The sequence below is a fragment of the Heloderma suspectum genome, chromosome 2, assembly GCF_057233095.1.
Source record: "Heloderma suspectum isolate Gila_16-S chromosome 2, 16-S_ref, whole genome shotgun sequence".
In the NCBI taxonomy this organism is placed as follows: domain Eukaryota; kingdom Metazoa; phylum Chordata; class Lepidosauria; order Squamata; family Helodermatidae; genus Heloderma; species Heloderma suspectum.
The window spans coordinates 27,842,444-27,859,770 of NC_139459.1; the positions used below are offsets into that span (position 1 = coordinate 27,842,444).

The 17,327-nt window shown below is 42.4% G+C and overlaps 1 protein-coding gene across 16 annotated transcripts in view; it reads right to left on the reverse strand.

Annotated features, from left to right (window-relative positions):
* The window catches only part of CPLANE1 (ciliogenesis and planar polarity effector complex subunit 1), a 112,138-nt gene that overhangs the window by 76,917 nt on the left and 17,894 nt on the right, over positions 1 to 17,327 (reverse strand). For all 16 annotated transcript variants that reach the window (XR_014787574.1, XR_014787575.1, XM_084833070.1 and 13 more), the window contains 7 exons: positions 16,526 to 16,682; positions 15,654 to 15,757; positions 15,360 to 15,542; positions 8,696 to 8,945; positions 5,745 to 5,903; positions 4,714 to 5,459; positions 612 to 823 (listed from right to left, as the gene is read on the reverse strand). Coding sequence is in view for 14 of the 16 variants with exons in the window: in XM_084833070.1 (XP_084689196.1) it covers positions 612 to 823; positions 4,714 to 5,459; positions 5,745 to 5,903; positions 8,696 to 8,945; positions 15,360 to 15,542; positions 15,654 to 15,757; positions 16,526 to 16,682 (1,811 nt within the window). In the remaining 2 variants the exon portion in view is untranslated. The remainder of the gene's footprint in view (positions 1 to 611; positions 824 to 4,713; positions 5,460 to 5,744; positions 5,904 to 8,695; positions 8,946 to 15,359; positions 15,543 to 15,653; positions 15,758 to 16,525; positions 16,683 to 17,327) is intronic.

The following is a 17,327-nucleotide window of genomic DNA, read 5'->3' on the forward strand; positions in this document are numbered from 1 at the left end:
AGGAAACTGTGCTCCCCACCCCCTTTGAGAGAACTGCGCTGGCTGCTGCTACAACCTTGCAAACATGAGCTCATAGGGGGTGAAAGAGGGTGTACCCGGGGCGGGGACGTGGGGCTACAAGGTGTCCTCAGCCGTCCCCAGCCTCCTTCCCTCCCCCTTCCCAAAGCCTCCCCTAGACAGGCAAAGTCACCCATCTAGCTAAAATGTGGGCCGGGAGGCATTGGATACTCATAAGCCTCCAAATTTGGAGGCTTATGAGTACCCAGGGCACATCCCATAGGATTGCACCTTAAGTGAAGGAAGACTTTAGGACCCATTTAGAAACAATCAAAGGGGGGACCTGATGAAGATCTCAGGGAAGGGAGTTCTATGTATGTGGAGTCACCACTGAAAAGGCTTTGCCTTCCAGGGCTGTCAACTAGATATTTGGCCCAGGCAGGTTTGTATGATGTAGGTGATCCTTCAAATAACCTGGTCACAAACCACTTACGGGCTTAAAGGTCAAAACCAGTACCTTAAATTGAGCTGGTGAACAAACTGGTAATCAAAGTGATGCAGGTTTGGTGTAAAAGGTGTATCAACTGATGGTATAGTTCTTACAAGATACTAACCAATCACAGAGTTGAGGTTCAGTATTTGTTCCAGCCTCTCTCCTGAAAACTGTAAGATTGCCTGAATATGACTTGCAAGTACTTCAATTATTGGTCCTTCATAAGCAATTTGCGTTTCAGTTACTGGCTTAGTTGAATTATGTGCTTTTCTGTTTAGCTGTGCCCAATAACAAACGACATGCTTATACAATAGTCGCCACATAACAATTAACCTAAAGATGAAAAAAAGGATTGAACACTTATAGCAAAATCACAAATGAAAGAAAATTAGTGATGGGTGGTGTAATACATTGCATATCAGAAGAAACTTGAAACAGTGCCTTAATACTTGCAACTTAATTAGAAACGTATCAGCAAATTAAACAATTGAATGAAAATAGTCTCTTTTAGTGCTCATCAGATATTTCAGTGCATGATCATATTTTAAACTGTGTCCTGCTTTTGTGTACTAACCTCAGATGTTCACTATGCCTAGTAATATTAAGTTTAACTCCAAGATTTCTCTGCTAAATACACTTTGCATAAATTTACTGTCATCAAGCAAGACAAATTACAGGCCAAGACCTCATTGCAACAGCACTGAACTTCTATATAAATTATCTTTTTATTTATTTATTTATTTATTAAATTTATTAATCGCCCATCTGGCTGGTCACCCAGCCACTCTGGGCGATGTACAACAACAGAACAGTTAAAACAATAAAATTCTACATTAAAAACATCATAAAAAATACCCTAACCCACCCCAAATGCCTGCCTGAACAACCACGTTTTTAATGTGCGGCGGAAGCTCATTAAAGAGGGGGTATGGCAGAGTTCCCTAGGGAGGGAGTTCCACAGAGTGGGGGCCACCACAGAGAAGGCCCTCTCCCTCGTCCTCACCAGTCTAGCTGTCCTGGCTGATGGGACAGAGAGAAGGCCATCCGAGGCTGATCTTGTTAAGCGGCCTGTCTGGTGTTGCTGGAGGGGCTCCTTAAGATAGGCTGGGCCAGAACCTCATAGGGTTTTAAAGGTCAAAACCAACACCTTGAATTTGGAAAACAACTGGTAACCAGTGCAACTCCTTCAGCACTGGAGTGATGTGATCTTGCCAGTGGCTGCCTGTAATCAGGCGAGCCGCCGCGTTCTTTACCAGCTGCAGCTTCCGAACCGTCTTCAAGGGTAACCCCACGTAGAGCGCATTACAGTAGTCTAAACAAGAGGAGACCAGGGCATGTACCACCGATGGGAGCAGATGGTCAGGAAGGTAGGGGTGCAGCCGCCGTATCAGATGGAGTTGGTACAGCGCTGTCCAGCTCACAGCTGACACCTGAGCCTCCCTGGTCAGCTGGGAGTCTAAAGTGACCCCCAGGTTGCAGACCTGGTCTTTCAAAGGTAGTCGTAACCCATTCAACACCAGGTCAACATCCCCCAACCTCCTCTCGTCTCCCTCCAAAAGTACCTCGCTCTTGTCAGGGTTCAGCTTCAGCCTATTCCTCCCCATCCAGCCACTCACCGTTTCCAGACATTTGGACAGGGATTCTACGGCCAGCCTTGGTGAAGTTTTGAATGAGAGGTAGAGCTGCGTGTCATCCGCATATTGATGACACCGCACCCCAAACTTCCTGATGATAGCCCCCAGTGGCTTCACATAGATGTTAAATAGCATTGGGGAGAGGATGGAACCCTGTGGCACCCCACAAGTGAAACCTCCTCTCCCAGTGCTACCCTCTGGTACCTGCCAGAGAGGAAGGACCAGAACCACCGCAATACGGTGCCTCCAATGCCCAACCCCTCCAGGAGGTCCAGGAGGATACTGTGATCAACGTTATCAAAAGCTGCTGAGAGGTCAAGGAGAACAAGGAAGGAGCATTCGCCCCTATCCAGAGCCCTCCTCATATCATCCACCACGGCAACCAAGGCTGTTTCTGTCCCATGCCCAGGCCTGAAGCCCGAGTGAAATGGATCTTGATAATCGGCTTCTTCCAAGTGTTCCCTCAACTGCATCGCCACCACCGCTCAATCACCTTGCCCCAAAATGGCAGATTCGAGACTGGGCGAAAGTTGTTCAGAATTTGGGGATCCAAGGAGGGCTTAAGAGTGGTCTTAAGGCTTTTTAAGGCTGCAATCCTACACCTAATTTCCTGGGAGTAAGTCCCATGAACCTTAGTGGGACTTACTTTTAAGTAGATATGAACAGGAGTGCACTGTCTGTAAAGGGAGCAGATAAAAGTCTACCTCAACATGTATTACATTTTCTCTGCAAGATTCTTCTTGAGCCATAAACCCACTTCTGTCTGGTATGGTCAAATACCACTGAACATTGTAGCTCATTTATCAAACATCCAGCCCCAGAAGTTCTTTATTTATAAAGCAACTGGGTAAAAACTACCAGTGCTGTATGTATGAACACAGCTTTTGAACATTTTGCTTTGAATATCTAGGCCTAAGTAAGGCCATTTCTGGCATTCAGTAGTGTGCAGAATGTGGTCTAATAAAGACTACTAGATGAGATCTAGGAAACCCCACATGCAGTCTCACATATCCACTTGGAATTGTCCACAGGTCCTAAGAGGGGAGAACCCTGCTGGCATTCAGTGGCTAAGAGATGTTGGGGGGGGGGGGTGTCTCCATGGGTGATTTGCTGTGAGCTGGCTCCATTTTGAGGTTGTTTGGGGCACAAGACATCATGGACATCCCGCAGCCACCCTGGAGCCTTCCGTGGAAAAACCAGTTCTCCTGAGACTACTTTAAGTCCGATTGTTTTCCTTAAGTCAGGTTCTCCACGGTGTAACTGTTGTGTGCTCCAACCCCTGCATTTACCTCGGGTATGCTAGCCTTGCCCAGGGGTGTGTCTTTCACCATAATTTACAGAGATCCCAGCACAAACATATGTGCGTCTAGTCAGAAGTAACTCCTATTTTGGTCAATAAGGCTTGTTCCTGAAATGCGCACTCCAGAAGTTACCAAGATTCCCATGCATTGAAATAACACATCTAGGAGTCTTAATGTCAATACTGTGTGTCTTTGATGTTTCCTTCCTTGTTCTTTGGAAATAATTAATTCGCAGCTTTGATCCTTTGCAGCATCTGGAGCTTCAGCGGAAAGGAGAAAAGGGATTAGAAAAGGGGCTGGTATGTAAGTATTCAGGGGGTTAACTCTCCTGAAGGCTGTGAAGTGCTATGTTGAAGCTGCTTTCCCAGCTGTAAGGAAGTAATTAACGCAAAGCTTCAATCATTCGCAGCATCGGGAGCTTGGGGAGGGAGGGAGAAGGTTGCAACTGTGTTTCTTTAATGTTTGCTTTGGAGTAATTAATGTGAAGCTTCAAAGCTTCTATCGTTTGCAGCTTTGTCAGCTGTAAGGAAGGATGGGGGAAGCCTCTTGGATGGGGCGGGGGGAAGCCTCTCGCAATGGTTGTTCAGCCTCTGCCAGTCTGATGATGTTCACTCCAATCCCCCCACCCCACCTGGAAGTATCTTCCTGTGAACGGACTTAGAATGGTGCAATGCACTCGTTTGTAGAGCCCTGCACAGACCAAAGCCAGCTCCTTGAAAAATCTGGATAAGCCATCACTGGTTTCTCCTTCCGTTGTTGTGGAGACACCCCCTTGGTGACCTTAATTTGATTGGGTCTTTTGTTTTATTTTTAACTGCCATTACCTACCCCAAGGCCCTGGGAAGGGGTGGGAAAGTAACTGAATCATCTTAACTAAATCATCTTTATCTTTTTGCAATCCACATATTATGCAATGAAACACAACAGTTGGGATCCAAAGAACTGTGTAACTAAGGAAAGTTGTAACTAATTTGGATGTTAGGGGGGTTAACAGCTGCTCCTGAAGTGTAATGGCAAACAGCTTTTGAAAATGAAGAGGAAGGGGGAGCTTGTGATATGGAATGAGGGACTGCTGTTAAAGAAAGCGAAAAATCTGACTGGGTACAAGTAAACCCCTAGCCACACCTAAAATACCCACACTCTTTGCATTCTGGCTAATGTCAGAACTCTCATTTAAAATATTTTGTTTAGAATTCAAGTAAACTGATGAACTCATTTTTTCTCTTAAAATAATTTTTAAAACACTGAAATTCAATTTTAAAAACAACTTCATGCAGAACAGAAATACCTCTTTTCTGGATGCTTGGTCAGGTTTACAGTTGGAGGAGAGAGCTTTAGAATGGAATTCAATGCACAGAAATTTTGATCACTGCTCCAATCCATAGCTTGAAACAGAGGCACAGCCATGGAATCTAGCTCCGCCTTATCACCAGTATCCAGGACTGTGGAAAGGATCTCATACTGTGGTGTGTTTCTGCCATTTAAACAATGAGTAACCATCTTCAGCAAAGAGAAGCCTCCCAAAAGATTACTGGAGAACATGTGATCTTGATGTTCAGCAAACATCAGTTTTAGAGTCTGTGATGTGAGTGTCATCAAATGCCCCAGAGTTTGTCTGTGCTTATCCTCCCAACTCAGTAGAGTCAAAAACTGCTGGAAACATTTTAAGACACACTGAATCCATGGACGATTTTTCACAGGGTTATCTAAATGTATAGAATTAAGTTTTGCATACTGGAGAATGTTAAAAAAGTATGTAATGCAGCGTATGGTACAATTTAACAACATATCCCTTTCTTGTATGCTTCTTGAAATCCCGACTCTCCAAGCTGCAATTAGATTTTTTTGGATATAGTTCAATTCCAAAGATGTGTCATCATTTTCTCCAGTTTCATGCATTGCATGAATAGTGTCGAACATTGATGCAAATTCCAAACGGCCTTCATCACATAAAGAGGTATCTGCTTTTTGGCTTCCCAAAATAAAAGAATGACTTTGAAACAGCTTGTCATCATCAGATTCTTCATCGTAATCCTAAATGTAAGAGAAACTTCATACATCATCTAAGAGATGCCTATTTCTGATACATTTGTAGAAAATATGGGATTAGATCCAAAGAAGCGGTGTTCCACAAACTGTGGAAATCTGAAAGATTTTGTCTGTTCTCTATATGAAACAATTGAAAACCACAGATATAAAATATGAAATCATACTATGTGGAAGAACAAATACAATGGGCGCTATATACTATTATTTTAATTCATGTAATATTATAAAATTATATGTATCAACAGGCTAGTTAAAAAGGAATTTGAATACCTGTAAGTGTGTTACTTCTCCATTTAGTTCTGTTGCTCTCTCCTCATCTTGCAGAAATGCTGGAATGTCAGAGAAGGCAGAACTTTGATTTTGATGGTGTTTTAATAAATTAGTTCTTAGGGAGAATAGTGACTGCAATCGCAGCCTTTTCCCTTTAGGCTGTAGAAAACAACACATTGATATTATTATTTGTTTATTTGTCTTTCTGAAAGAGCTGAATGGTATGCTGAGACTGGCAGCATAGGTAGATCACAAAAATTACATCCAGAGATGAAACCCCAAAAGGAATATAAGTAGCATGGCCTTGCTGGTCATTAAAAAGAGCATTCATTGCACGCAATGTCAAAGTTGGTAGCAATGTCAATATGGTTAGAAGAATGAAGAACTGAAATGTTAACCAGCAAATAAAATCACAGTTAATATTCAGAGAGTTAAACTGGTAAACGTTTTAAAATGCCTGGATAAATAAAAATGTTTTGCCTGGTACCTAAAAGACAATAAAGATGGCACCAGGCATATGTCCCTGGGGAGGACATTCCATAGCTAGAGCACCACACCTGAAAATGGAACATTCGATACTTATTATGCTCCTTCTGGTTTGATGTAACAGGGGTATCCAACAGTGGGTTAACTCACCCTATCGCTCAGGAAAGGCAAGGATCAAGTGATATATTTAATTACATTAGGCTCAATATCTGCAGACTCTTCCCAGTTCTGTCCTGTGGCCGAGCCTGAGATAAGAGTGTGACCTGGGAAGTCTTGCAAGGTAGACCAACAGATGAAAGCCTTCCAGGTCATTTTATATATCCTCCGTGTGGACGGTTTCCCAGAAGCAAGGTGTGAATCACCTCCTGTAGGTAACCCAGGCTTACGAAGGTATCCCTCTCAGATGCCAAGTAACTAGCCTGTGCCACATGCAAGATTCCTGAAAACCATGTTCTTTGGCCAGTGAGAAGCTACAAGGATGGCTGTGGCTTCTTCTATCCTAATTTTCCCCAGAACCCGGGAGAGCAGGGGAGTTGGCAGAAAAGCACACAGAAGTCCTCTTGGTCAGGGGGCATTCAGGGTGTCTAGGGCTTCTGATACCTGGAGAAGTATAAGGGTAGCTTGTGGTTCACTTGAGATATGAAGAAGTCCAGGACTAGGGGACCAAAGCATCCTGGGAGAGTTTGGAATATAGCCTTATCGAGACTCTACTCCCATGGTCTAGTGGTGATTACGGTGTCAGCTGTGACATTCAGAGTCCTTTGAATGTATTGAGTCACTATGGATGAAATGATGCGTTCTGTCAATGTTATCAACACTGACATCTCCTTGCAGAGGAAGCAAAATCTGGTCTCACCTTGTCTGTTCAGTTGAGCTTCCATTGAAACTTTGTTTGTCCTGACTGGAATGTGTGAGTTCTGAATTAGAGGAGCTGCTAAAGCGCAAGGTTGACCACTCACAGCTCCAGCCAACTGATGCTTTGGTTGGACGCTTGACTGGACCAGGTCCCCTGAATGACTTGGCCCAGGCAGTGCACCCCACAGCTGGAGAGACTGGTATCTGTTTTAACTATAATCCTTGGGAGATCGTGCAGAAGCATGTCTCTGCGCAGATTGCAGAGCCTCCCTGACCACTGCAGAGACATCTTGAACTCAGAGGGGAGTGGCACCTGAAGGAGGCACTTGTGGGCAATTTCATTTTGGTAGAGGAGGAACAGCCACTGGAGGTGCCCATGGGAGAAGCTCCAGACAGGAGATCCTCAGTCCTAAGATGCATGCTAGGGATATAAGGTCTGTCAACCTTTGGGTTTGTAGGACTCTTATTTCCAGTAATGGTATCTGAACCCTCTCTGGGTGGTGAAGCAAGAAGAGTGGAAGAGAAGTGAAGTGAGGAGAATGGAAAGTCACAGAAAATAAGAATGTTTTGTTTTTATTTTTAAAAAAACAGGAATGAAGAAAAAGGATTTACATAAGAGATTTACCAGGGGACTTCCTGGACAGGAACAAGGAGTAAGGATTTGAAGCAAACAGCAAGATAAAGTTATTAAGATTGAGGTCGCAATCCTATGGGGACAGTCAGCTGCCTCTGAACTTGGAGGCAGCTGACTATCCAATGCAGGGTGGGCGGAGCGCGGAAGGGATCCTCTCCTCCGTGCTCCGGCCGCCCTGCGTTTGCGGCTCAGTGGCCAATTTCCGCTGTCTAACTGGGGCACCTCGGGAGGGGGGGGATGGCACAATGGTGCTTCCATGGTCCCCTCCCCGCCCCTGGGAACATGCCCTTTTTGGTTGCTCCACACTGCTCTTCTGAGCGCGGAATCGGGGATGAACTGTGCCTCCTTTGAGGTGGTGGGGGAGGGGATGGGGAGTCAGATTTCTGGGAACCGAGCTCGGAGTGCAGGCTCCGAGCTTGGTTCCCAGAAACCAAAAAATGCTATGGCCATCTAGACGCTGTCTAGCGGCCATCGGATTGTGCCCTAAATGTATATTAAGAAGGATTAAAAATACTGGAGCCAGAAATTAAAGCTAAAGGGAGTGTTCTGTCCTGGGCAAAAGGAAGGGAAGAACTGAGAGGAGACTGTGGATGCTGAGCCAAATGCAAATGCAAAAACCTATTATCACGTGATCCCTGCGACCGGGGTCTTGGGCCACTGAGGGAGCTAACCCACTCTTGGATGTCTCCTGACACCAAATAGAGAAAGCCCTCTCCCTAGAGAAATCCCTCACCCTTTGTTCTTCACTGCAAAGTTGAGGACTTGCACATTTTAAATAGAAACATAGATGTAACATTCCCTCTCAACACAGAATAGGCCAAAGCAATATACAGTATAAATATTTAATAATGGACTAAAGCAAACAGGCCTAATGTGACCAATATGTCCTGTCTACATATGTCCATTTCCAGGTAAGAACCTGGGAACCCTAATTGCAACCCTATGCTATAGTAGAAAACTAATGAAGTCACGGTACCTTAGATGTAATGAGACTGTGATGTAGCTTTTCAAGCCTCTGGGCTGAATCAAGAAGTAATGACCTCATATATGTTGAAGGTGAGAAACCATCAGAAAATCTAAGAACTGTGACTATGTAACCATCAGAGGCAATGAGGTAGGGCAAGCTTGGGTGTGATGTTACAGAAAATCTCTGCCTCATGAGGTCTCCTTCAGAGGCTGATGAATCATGAGTGTGATTCGAATCTTGCAACAAAGAGGGCTGTGATCTAGCAGATAAAATAATACATTATGAGAAAATAAAGAAGCAAATGCAAGCTTATGATGCAAAGACATTAAGCTAACCTCCAGATTCACCCCTTTTCACACTAGGGTATTTCCAATCCCCGAATGTGCAAAGTTCTCCCCCTAGGAATAGGATCCGTTCATCCCCATATTTTTTATATATGATATTAAAAATGTGTTCAAGAAAAGCAGCCTCTTATTATAATGGAGAACATAATCCACAGAACCAAACAACTAACTCCTCGTGTCCAGTGGTATTTTCAGCTTTGTGAAATTTTATGGTAACATGTATACTACAAAACATGTAAGGAAGTAACACAACGGAAATGTGGAAAGGGGTGAATATAAGATATTGCAAAACGATGTAGGGTACAATTTCAAGCACAAAAATTATGCTTAGATTGCACTTATACATATACTTTGTATTTTCATTGGACTTTGAGATTTGGGCAGATACTGAAGTATGCTATACATCTATTTTCAAAATACAGATTTTTTATTATTTCTCAACAACCATACAATAATGTAACAACTGACAAGAGTACAATAATAAAAAGTGTCTTGTCTACAACATGGCCAACATTTAAGACCATGACAGCGGCTTTATTTTACAGTAATACACTCTATCATTTCCCTCTATGCCGCTTTTGTATTAAATCTCTCCAAAAGGACATTTGGTCTGTGCTCCTCAGTGTGTTTGTTCATATATGTTATAAACGGAAGCCAAATCTACATAAGAACATAAGAAGAGCCATGCTGGATCAGATCAATGGTCCATCTAGTCCAGCATTCTGTTCACACAGTGGCCAACCAGCTGTCGACCAGGAACCCACAAGCAGGGCATCAGTGCAATAGCACCCTCCCACCCATATTCCCCAGCAACTCGTGTACATAGCCTCACTGCCTCTGGTACTAGAGGTAGCACATAGCGATCAGGACTAGTAGCCATTGATAGCCTTCTCCTCCAGGAATTTCTCCAACCCCCTTTTAAAGCTGTCCAAATTGGTGGCCATCACTACATCCTGTGGTAGCGAATTCCATAGTTTAACTATGCACTGTGTGAAGAAGTACTTCCTTTTATCTGTCCTGAATCTCTCACCAATCAGCTTCATAGAGTAACCCAGGTTCTAGTATTTTGAGAGAGGGAGAAAAATGACTCCCTATCCACATTTTCCACACCATGCATAATTTTGTCCACCTCTATCATGTCTCCCCTTACCCTCCTTTTTTCCAAGATAAACAGTCACAGCTGTTGTAACCTTCTCTTGTAGGGGAGGCTCCAGCCCCTTGATCATTTTAGTTGCCCTTTTCTGCACTTTTTTCAGGTCTACAATATCTTTATTAGGGGCAGTGACCAGAACTGTATACAGTATTCCAAGTGTGGTCGCATCATAGATTTGTATAAGGGCAATATGATATTGGCAGTTTTATTCTCAATTCCTTTTCTAATTATGCCTAACATGGAGTTTGCCTTTTTTACAGCAGCCACATCGTCATCGAGCTGTCTGCCACAACTCCAAGATCTCTTTCCTGGATGGTCACCGCTAGCTCAGGTCCCATCAGGCTATACTGGAAGTTGGGATTTTTTGCCCCAACGTGCATCACTTTACACTTGCTTACACTGAACTGCATTTGTCATTTAGATGCCCATTCTCCCAGTTTGGAGAGGTCCTTTTGGAGCTCTTCACAATCCCTTTTTGTTTTAACCACCCTAAATAATTTGGTGTCTTCTGAAAACCTGGCCACTTCACTGCTCACTCCTAATTCCAGATCGCTTATGAACAGGTTGAAAAGCATTGGTCCTAATACAGATACCTGTGGTACCCCACTATTTACTTCCTTCCATTGGGAGAATTTACCATTTAATCCTACTCTCTGCTTTCTGTTCTTTAATCAGTTACTGAACCATAAGAGGATCTGTCCTATTATTCCATGACTGCTAAGTTTGCTCAGGAGTCTTTGGTGAAGGACTTTGTCAAAAACCTTGTGGAAGACCAAGTAAACAATGTCTACCGATCACCCCTGTTTACATATTGACACCCTCTAAGAACTCTAAAAGGTTAGTGAGACAGGACTTACCTTTGCACAAGCCGTGTTGATTCTTTTTCAGCAGGGCTTGTCCTTCTCTATGCTTACTAATTTTATCTTTAATAATGCCTTCAACCAATTTACCGGGAACAGACATTAACCTGACCGGCCTGTAGTTTCCTGGATCCCCCCTGGATCCCTTTTTGAAAATTGGTGTTACATTGGCTCTCTTCTAGTCCTCTGGTATGGAGGCTAATCTTGGGGACATGTAGCATGTTTGGGTTAGAAGCTCAGCAATTTCATATTTTGAGTTCTTTCATAACTCTAAGATGGATACCATCTGGGCCTGGTTTATTTGCTTTCAATTTATCAAAGAACTTCATCCTTTGTCACCACTGTTTGCCTCAGTTCCTTAGACTTCCTTCCTGAAAACATCAGTTCAGGCACAGGTATCTGTCCTATATCTTCTGCAGCGAAGATGGATCTCATACTAGGTCCTGGGTGACACCACTTAGGGTTAAATCCAAGGCCACCTCCCCTCTGGTCGGTTCCATAACCAACTGTTCTAGGGCACAATCATTTAGGGCATCGAGAAATTTAACTTCTTTGTCGTGGCTAGAACTCGCATTTATCCAATCAATGTGGGGGGGGTCTCTTAAAAAGCAATCACATTTCATCTTCCCCCTTAGGTTTTTACTATGATGCAATTTTACTCATTCTCTTGACGGACACAATCTCCCACATTCTAGCTAGCCGGCCCTGATACATAAAAGCAGCTTGGGTTTTCCAGTAGCATACTGCCTCTATCCATCCTGCTGCCAATAGGAACATAACCAGGTTTTATGAAGAAGGTAATCTTGCAAGTCAGTGACAATTGATAAAAGCATTAATATGGGATCTACCTCAGCAGTTATTTCTGAAATTAGGGTAAATATTTTCTGCCAGAATTTTTTTATGTTTGGACATTCCCATCACATATGGGTTAGGGACTCTTTTGGACAGGAGTGCAGAACCTTCAGCCTGTGGGACGCATCCAACCCACCAGGCACCCTAATCCACCCTGCGACGCCTCTGGGGATTCCTCCAGAGAGTGGGGCTTAGGCTCTAAGCCCCACCCACTGGATGAATACCTTCAAGGGCATCCTCCATTGGTGCGTACCAGATACAGAACCCCTGCTGTTATCTCTGATCTGAGATAACAATGAGGATGCTGAGCAGTAGGACTTGCTTGCACCAGTGAGAGCGGCTGCTCTCCTTAGCAAGAGCCAAGTCCCACTGTCTTGCATCTTTCCATTCCTGCTATTATCTCTGATCAGAGATAAGAGCAGGGATGGAGGTGCGGAGCAGCATTCTGCTTCACCCATCCCACTTCCTTCTCACAATGGGGGAAGGAAAAGGGGTGGGCAAAGCTGGCCGAGTCTCAAGTCCATTGGAGAAGCAAAGAGCATCTGGTCACTCCTGCTTCACCCACCCCATCTCCTTCCAATGAGGGAAGGAGACATGGTGGGCAAAGATGGGGCAGAGCTGACCTAGTTGGCTTTGCTGTGGGGGGGGGGGGCTTCCCTAACTTGGAAAGCCCATGCACAGTGAAACCTGGTCCCTGGCTAGGGAACAAATGACATCAGTTGGGTGTGGTTACATCCACTGATGTTGGGAGTGTGGTGACGTGCACCTGATGTCATACAGCCCACAGAGGGTTGCATAGGGGGTCATCTGGTGCCCCACCCAAAAATGGTTCTGCACCCCTGCTTTAGGATCACACCCCCTTCAGCAGTATGGGGAAACGAGTTATTGATGGGTTGCCATTTTGTAGTGGTGTAATGCCAATGATGCCCCAGTTTAAGCATAGCCTCTTGGATTTTGGCTGAAGTAGTTTTGATTGGCTTTTTAAACCATATGGCATCCCATGTACTAGTTGCTATGGATACATTTAGGTCAGACTTCCATGTGGTTTTAATCCTTGGGTGCCCCCAGAGGATTCATAGTTAAGCATCTTATAAACTGTAGATGTAATTCCTTCCATATTAGTGCGAGATTGGATTCACAGGCTTTCATGTACTGTAAAGGATTATGGTTACCCAAGCTGCAATTTTTTTCTTTTGCAAAAATCTCAGAGAATCTGGAACCATGTCGGGTGTCCCTCCCTGCACAGGACTATACGTTTGGCTTCTTTTATTCGTCTCTCCCTATCAAATAGGTCTTGAATTCTGAATAGCCCTTTGGCTTTTCTCTCTTTAAACTGCCTATATTTGTCCTGGAAAACTGGATGATCTAAAAAGCACTGTAAATGGCTGCATTTAGCGTAAACTAAGACTTTTACGGATGCAAATGGCGTCCTGGATGTCATTTGCCTCCCTGCTTTTTTTTGACGCAATGGGCTATGCAAATATTTGTGTAGCCTATCACGTAAAACAGGGCCGCAAATGGCGTAGTGGACACTGATGGAATCCTGTTTTTTCACGCAATAGGCTACGCAAATATTTGCATATTTAGCAAATATTTGCTAAATGCAGCCATTTATGGCTGCATTTACCTTAAACTAAGATCTTTACAGCCGCAAATGGCGTCCTGGACACCATTCACATCTGCAGTCAATCCCCTTCAGCCAGCAATACGGCATGACGGCCGTATCGCTGGTGGAAATGCCTTGGAGCAGAGCCGGCTGAAGAGGATTCCGGGGGGAGGAACGGATTGCCTCCCCGCTGCGGGTGGATTCCCCACGGACCAGCAGGTAGGAAATCCACCCATCCGTAGCTGGGTGGCAACTAGGGAGAGGACCTTCTCACTGATGGAATCCCACCTAGGAAACTATCTCCAAAGAGAGACTTATTTGGCACCTAATTTTATGTTTTTCTAGCACCAGGTAAGCACCTTTTTATTTTTTCCAGGCCATTTAACTTTTTGCTGAGATCATTTTATGCTACGTTTTCACTATTTTTCACTATTAAAAATAAATCTACTTTATTTTTGTGTAGATTTCTTGCTGCTTTGTTTTTTTAGATGTTATTGTTTTTTTCTATTTCAGAAGTATTTCTATTAGAAATACTTATATTTCCATGCTTATATATTTGGAAATATAAAAATTTAAAATAAGAAATAAATACAAATGAATATTTTGGTACAACAGGAGCAATACAAACAAGAAAATATTAGGAAGTGGGAAGAAATTATTTTTCCTTTACTTTGTTTCCTCAAATCATCCAACTTTGTACTTAGAAGAGAAACCCTTGAAAACAGAGAATGATATTGATGAAATTTTCGTAAGCCACTGTGAGCCCATAAGGAAGGTAAGGATATAAACATACATATGGGGGACATAACCCATAGCAGATGCCTACTTGCTCGAACAGGGAAAGAATGGTTCTCACATTGCCTGTTTCCTCAGCAAAATTGTTTGGTGGAATAGTTCCCTACTGAGTATTTCCTTGTGTTTAGGTTTCTCTCCTTTCCTCTTAATTTGCTTACATACAACAGGAAGTAAATAATTAGTATTATGTTCACTCCTATTTCAAGATACTTCTTACACTTTACTTAACTCTTAATCTTACTATAATTCTGGTGCCAGGTTAAAACCTATTTGCCCAAGCATGTAAAAAGTTTTAAAGCTGGTTTTTATGCTTAGGATACTTTGCTGTTTGATACCTCTGATTGGTTTTGATTATGATATTGTTTCACTGTTTCATTATACTGTATTTTCATACCTCTTGTATACCACCTTGATACCCATTAGGATGAACAGTGGTTTAAAAATACTTCTAATAAATAAAATATAAAGTATTAAGAAAATATATTTGAAAAAAAATAAATCTAAGAATAAAATTCCATATAGAGATCGAACTGGCTATTTTATTCATGTAAAATTATCTACATATACATCCATCTTCAGGATTCTGTATCTAAATGTATATCTTCATTTGGTAATTAGGCTGCAGTTATAGGAATCTCACATTTTGAATGTTTACGTCACACAAGTTTTTTGGGAAGAGTCACTGAATTAATTGAGTGGGTTCACAGAACTGCAACGGATTTTTAGTCAAACGATTATTTTGTTTGTTGTTTTGCTATTGATTATATCATGCAGATTACTAATTTAGCCTCTGAATAATCTATTGGTTTTTTTAAAAAAAATAACTGATCCTAATAATTGCTTAAATAACTTATACTTACATGATGAAAATATCATTTGTTCAGCAGGACAAAGCCATTATAAGAAACAGAAGAGAACTATGAATGAGAAACAGATATTGAGAAGAAAGACACAGAAAAAGCAAAATAATTAATTGAAAGATAAAACATTTTAAACAGAAGAAAATATAAGAAAGACAGATGTGATCAAATGATTGTAATAGACCCCATTTTAATTATCTCACCTGTATGTTATTAGTGGATGCAGAGGAATAAATTCTGCTGGTCCAAATTCTACAGAGCAACCGCAAATAACTAAAGTCAGCAATTCACCCAAACAAGAAATTAAGACCAGTGACCCACGTTTTAACATACAAGCCAAAAAAAGGCTATCTGGAGTCCAGCTCATATCAGCAATCCAGTAAGACCTAAAATAACACAATAAATAACAACTTCAGGAATCACTATCCAGCTACCCATACAGGTTTTTTTTTAACCTCTTCTGAAAAATATGATTAATGTTGATTTCAGATACTGACCTTATAAACTTGGATGGAATTTTCTGATTCTTGTTACCGCAGCCTTTAAGACTACCAGAAGCAGTAATAAAATTCATGGTGCTCATAAACAAAATCTGAGTTGCCTGATTTTTTTTTAAATAGCAAGAGAAAGAATGGTTAAACTGCATGTAAACATGGAGAAATAAAATGCGAGGGTTTATTAATGCTTCTCAGATGTTCCTAGCTTTTACCATGAACTTGATAGATTAATATAACGTATGTAGCACATAGGTTACCATTTGCTGAACAGAAGTACTGATATAATGAACACCATACAAAATGTACTACAGACTCCCATTCTCTGTCCTTGATTTGACTACTACCCTTTTCATAAAAATCTTGCTGGATATATCCTTAAAAGGCGACATCCAATGTCACTTTGGCGGAAGCTGGAAGGAGTTCCTGGAGGCAAACTTCCCCTCCATGTCCCTTGATAGCTTCCAGAACCCCTGAAGATGCTACACAGAGGGTTGGGGGATTCTCCTGAATGGCTGGACTGTGGCACAAAGGAAACTGGAGGTCCCCAAAAATCAGGTGGAGGCACTTTCTGCAGATGGAGCTTCCTTTTCTGGAAAGTGCTTCTGTCCAATTTGAGGGGATCCTCCCATCCCCTTCAGCCCCATTTAGCACAGCTCACCTGATTAAGGAGGGTCCCCAACATGCTGTGTAGCATTTTTGGAAGGCCCTGCAGGCTGCCAGGGGAAGGAAGGGGCAGGAAAATTAGCTTCCAGGAACTCCCTTCCACTAGTGCAACATTGGATGTCACCCAAAGTGATTTACAGTGCCACACTTAATAAATTGCACATGATTAACAGAGTTATTTTTTTCTATTATGCCATTAATGTCCATACCTGTAGATCTTTCTGATTGACACCTATTGCTAACACAAGACCATCATGTGAAAATGCAGTAAGCAAAGCACCTCTTGATTTCACTGACTCACAACGGGGAGCCAGACTAGACAGGGAGCATATTTTTTGTGCCCAGTGTATTTGACATGGAAAAGAGCTACATAAAACAAAGAAGGAAATAGGTAAGTAGATAAAGGGAACATCAATTCTGAATTTCCGTGCTAAATGTGCCTTGAAGTGCCAAATGAAAACAATTTTATTTAGACTTCAGTCATATGCATATTTACCTGGACATAAACACTACTGAACACAATGGGACTAACTTCTGAGTAAACATGCATAGGATTTTATGCTGCTATTACTGTTGCTGCTGTTTATCCTTGGCTTTGTATCTATCTTTATTATTATTTTATTGGGCTGGTTCACATACGATGCTATACCATGGTTTAGTACTATATGCAAAAGCTAGAACGAGCCCAGCAAAGCCTTGGGCTCATGTGCGCCCCACTCTTCCTTCCATATGGTCAGGGGGACCACTACCATTTCCTTTTCATTTCAAAGTATCCTGACTTACTGTTACGTAGGAACCAGAAATTGTGGTTGTAACAAACTCTAATTAAACAAGCCTGCTTCAAAACCCATAGTTTGTTAGAAAATGACCAGAGTTTGTTTTAAACCATGTATGTAACACTAAACACGAATTCTTTGAATACAAGTAAAAAGCTAGTAAAGGCCTTCTTTGAGCTCTGCAGGAGAAGGCAGGGATGGAGCTTCACTCCGTCTCTATCTAACCCACGCACGA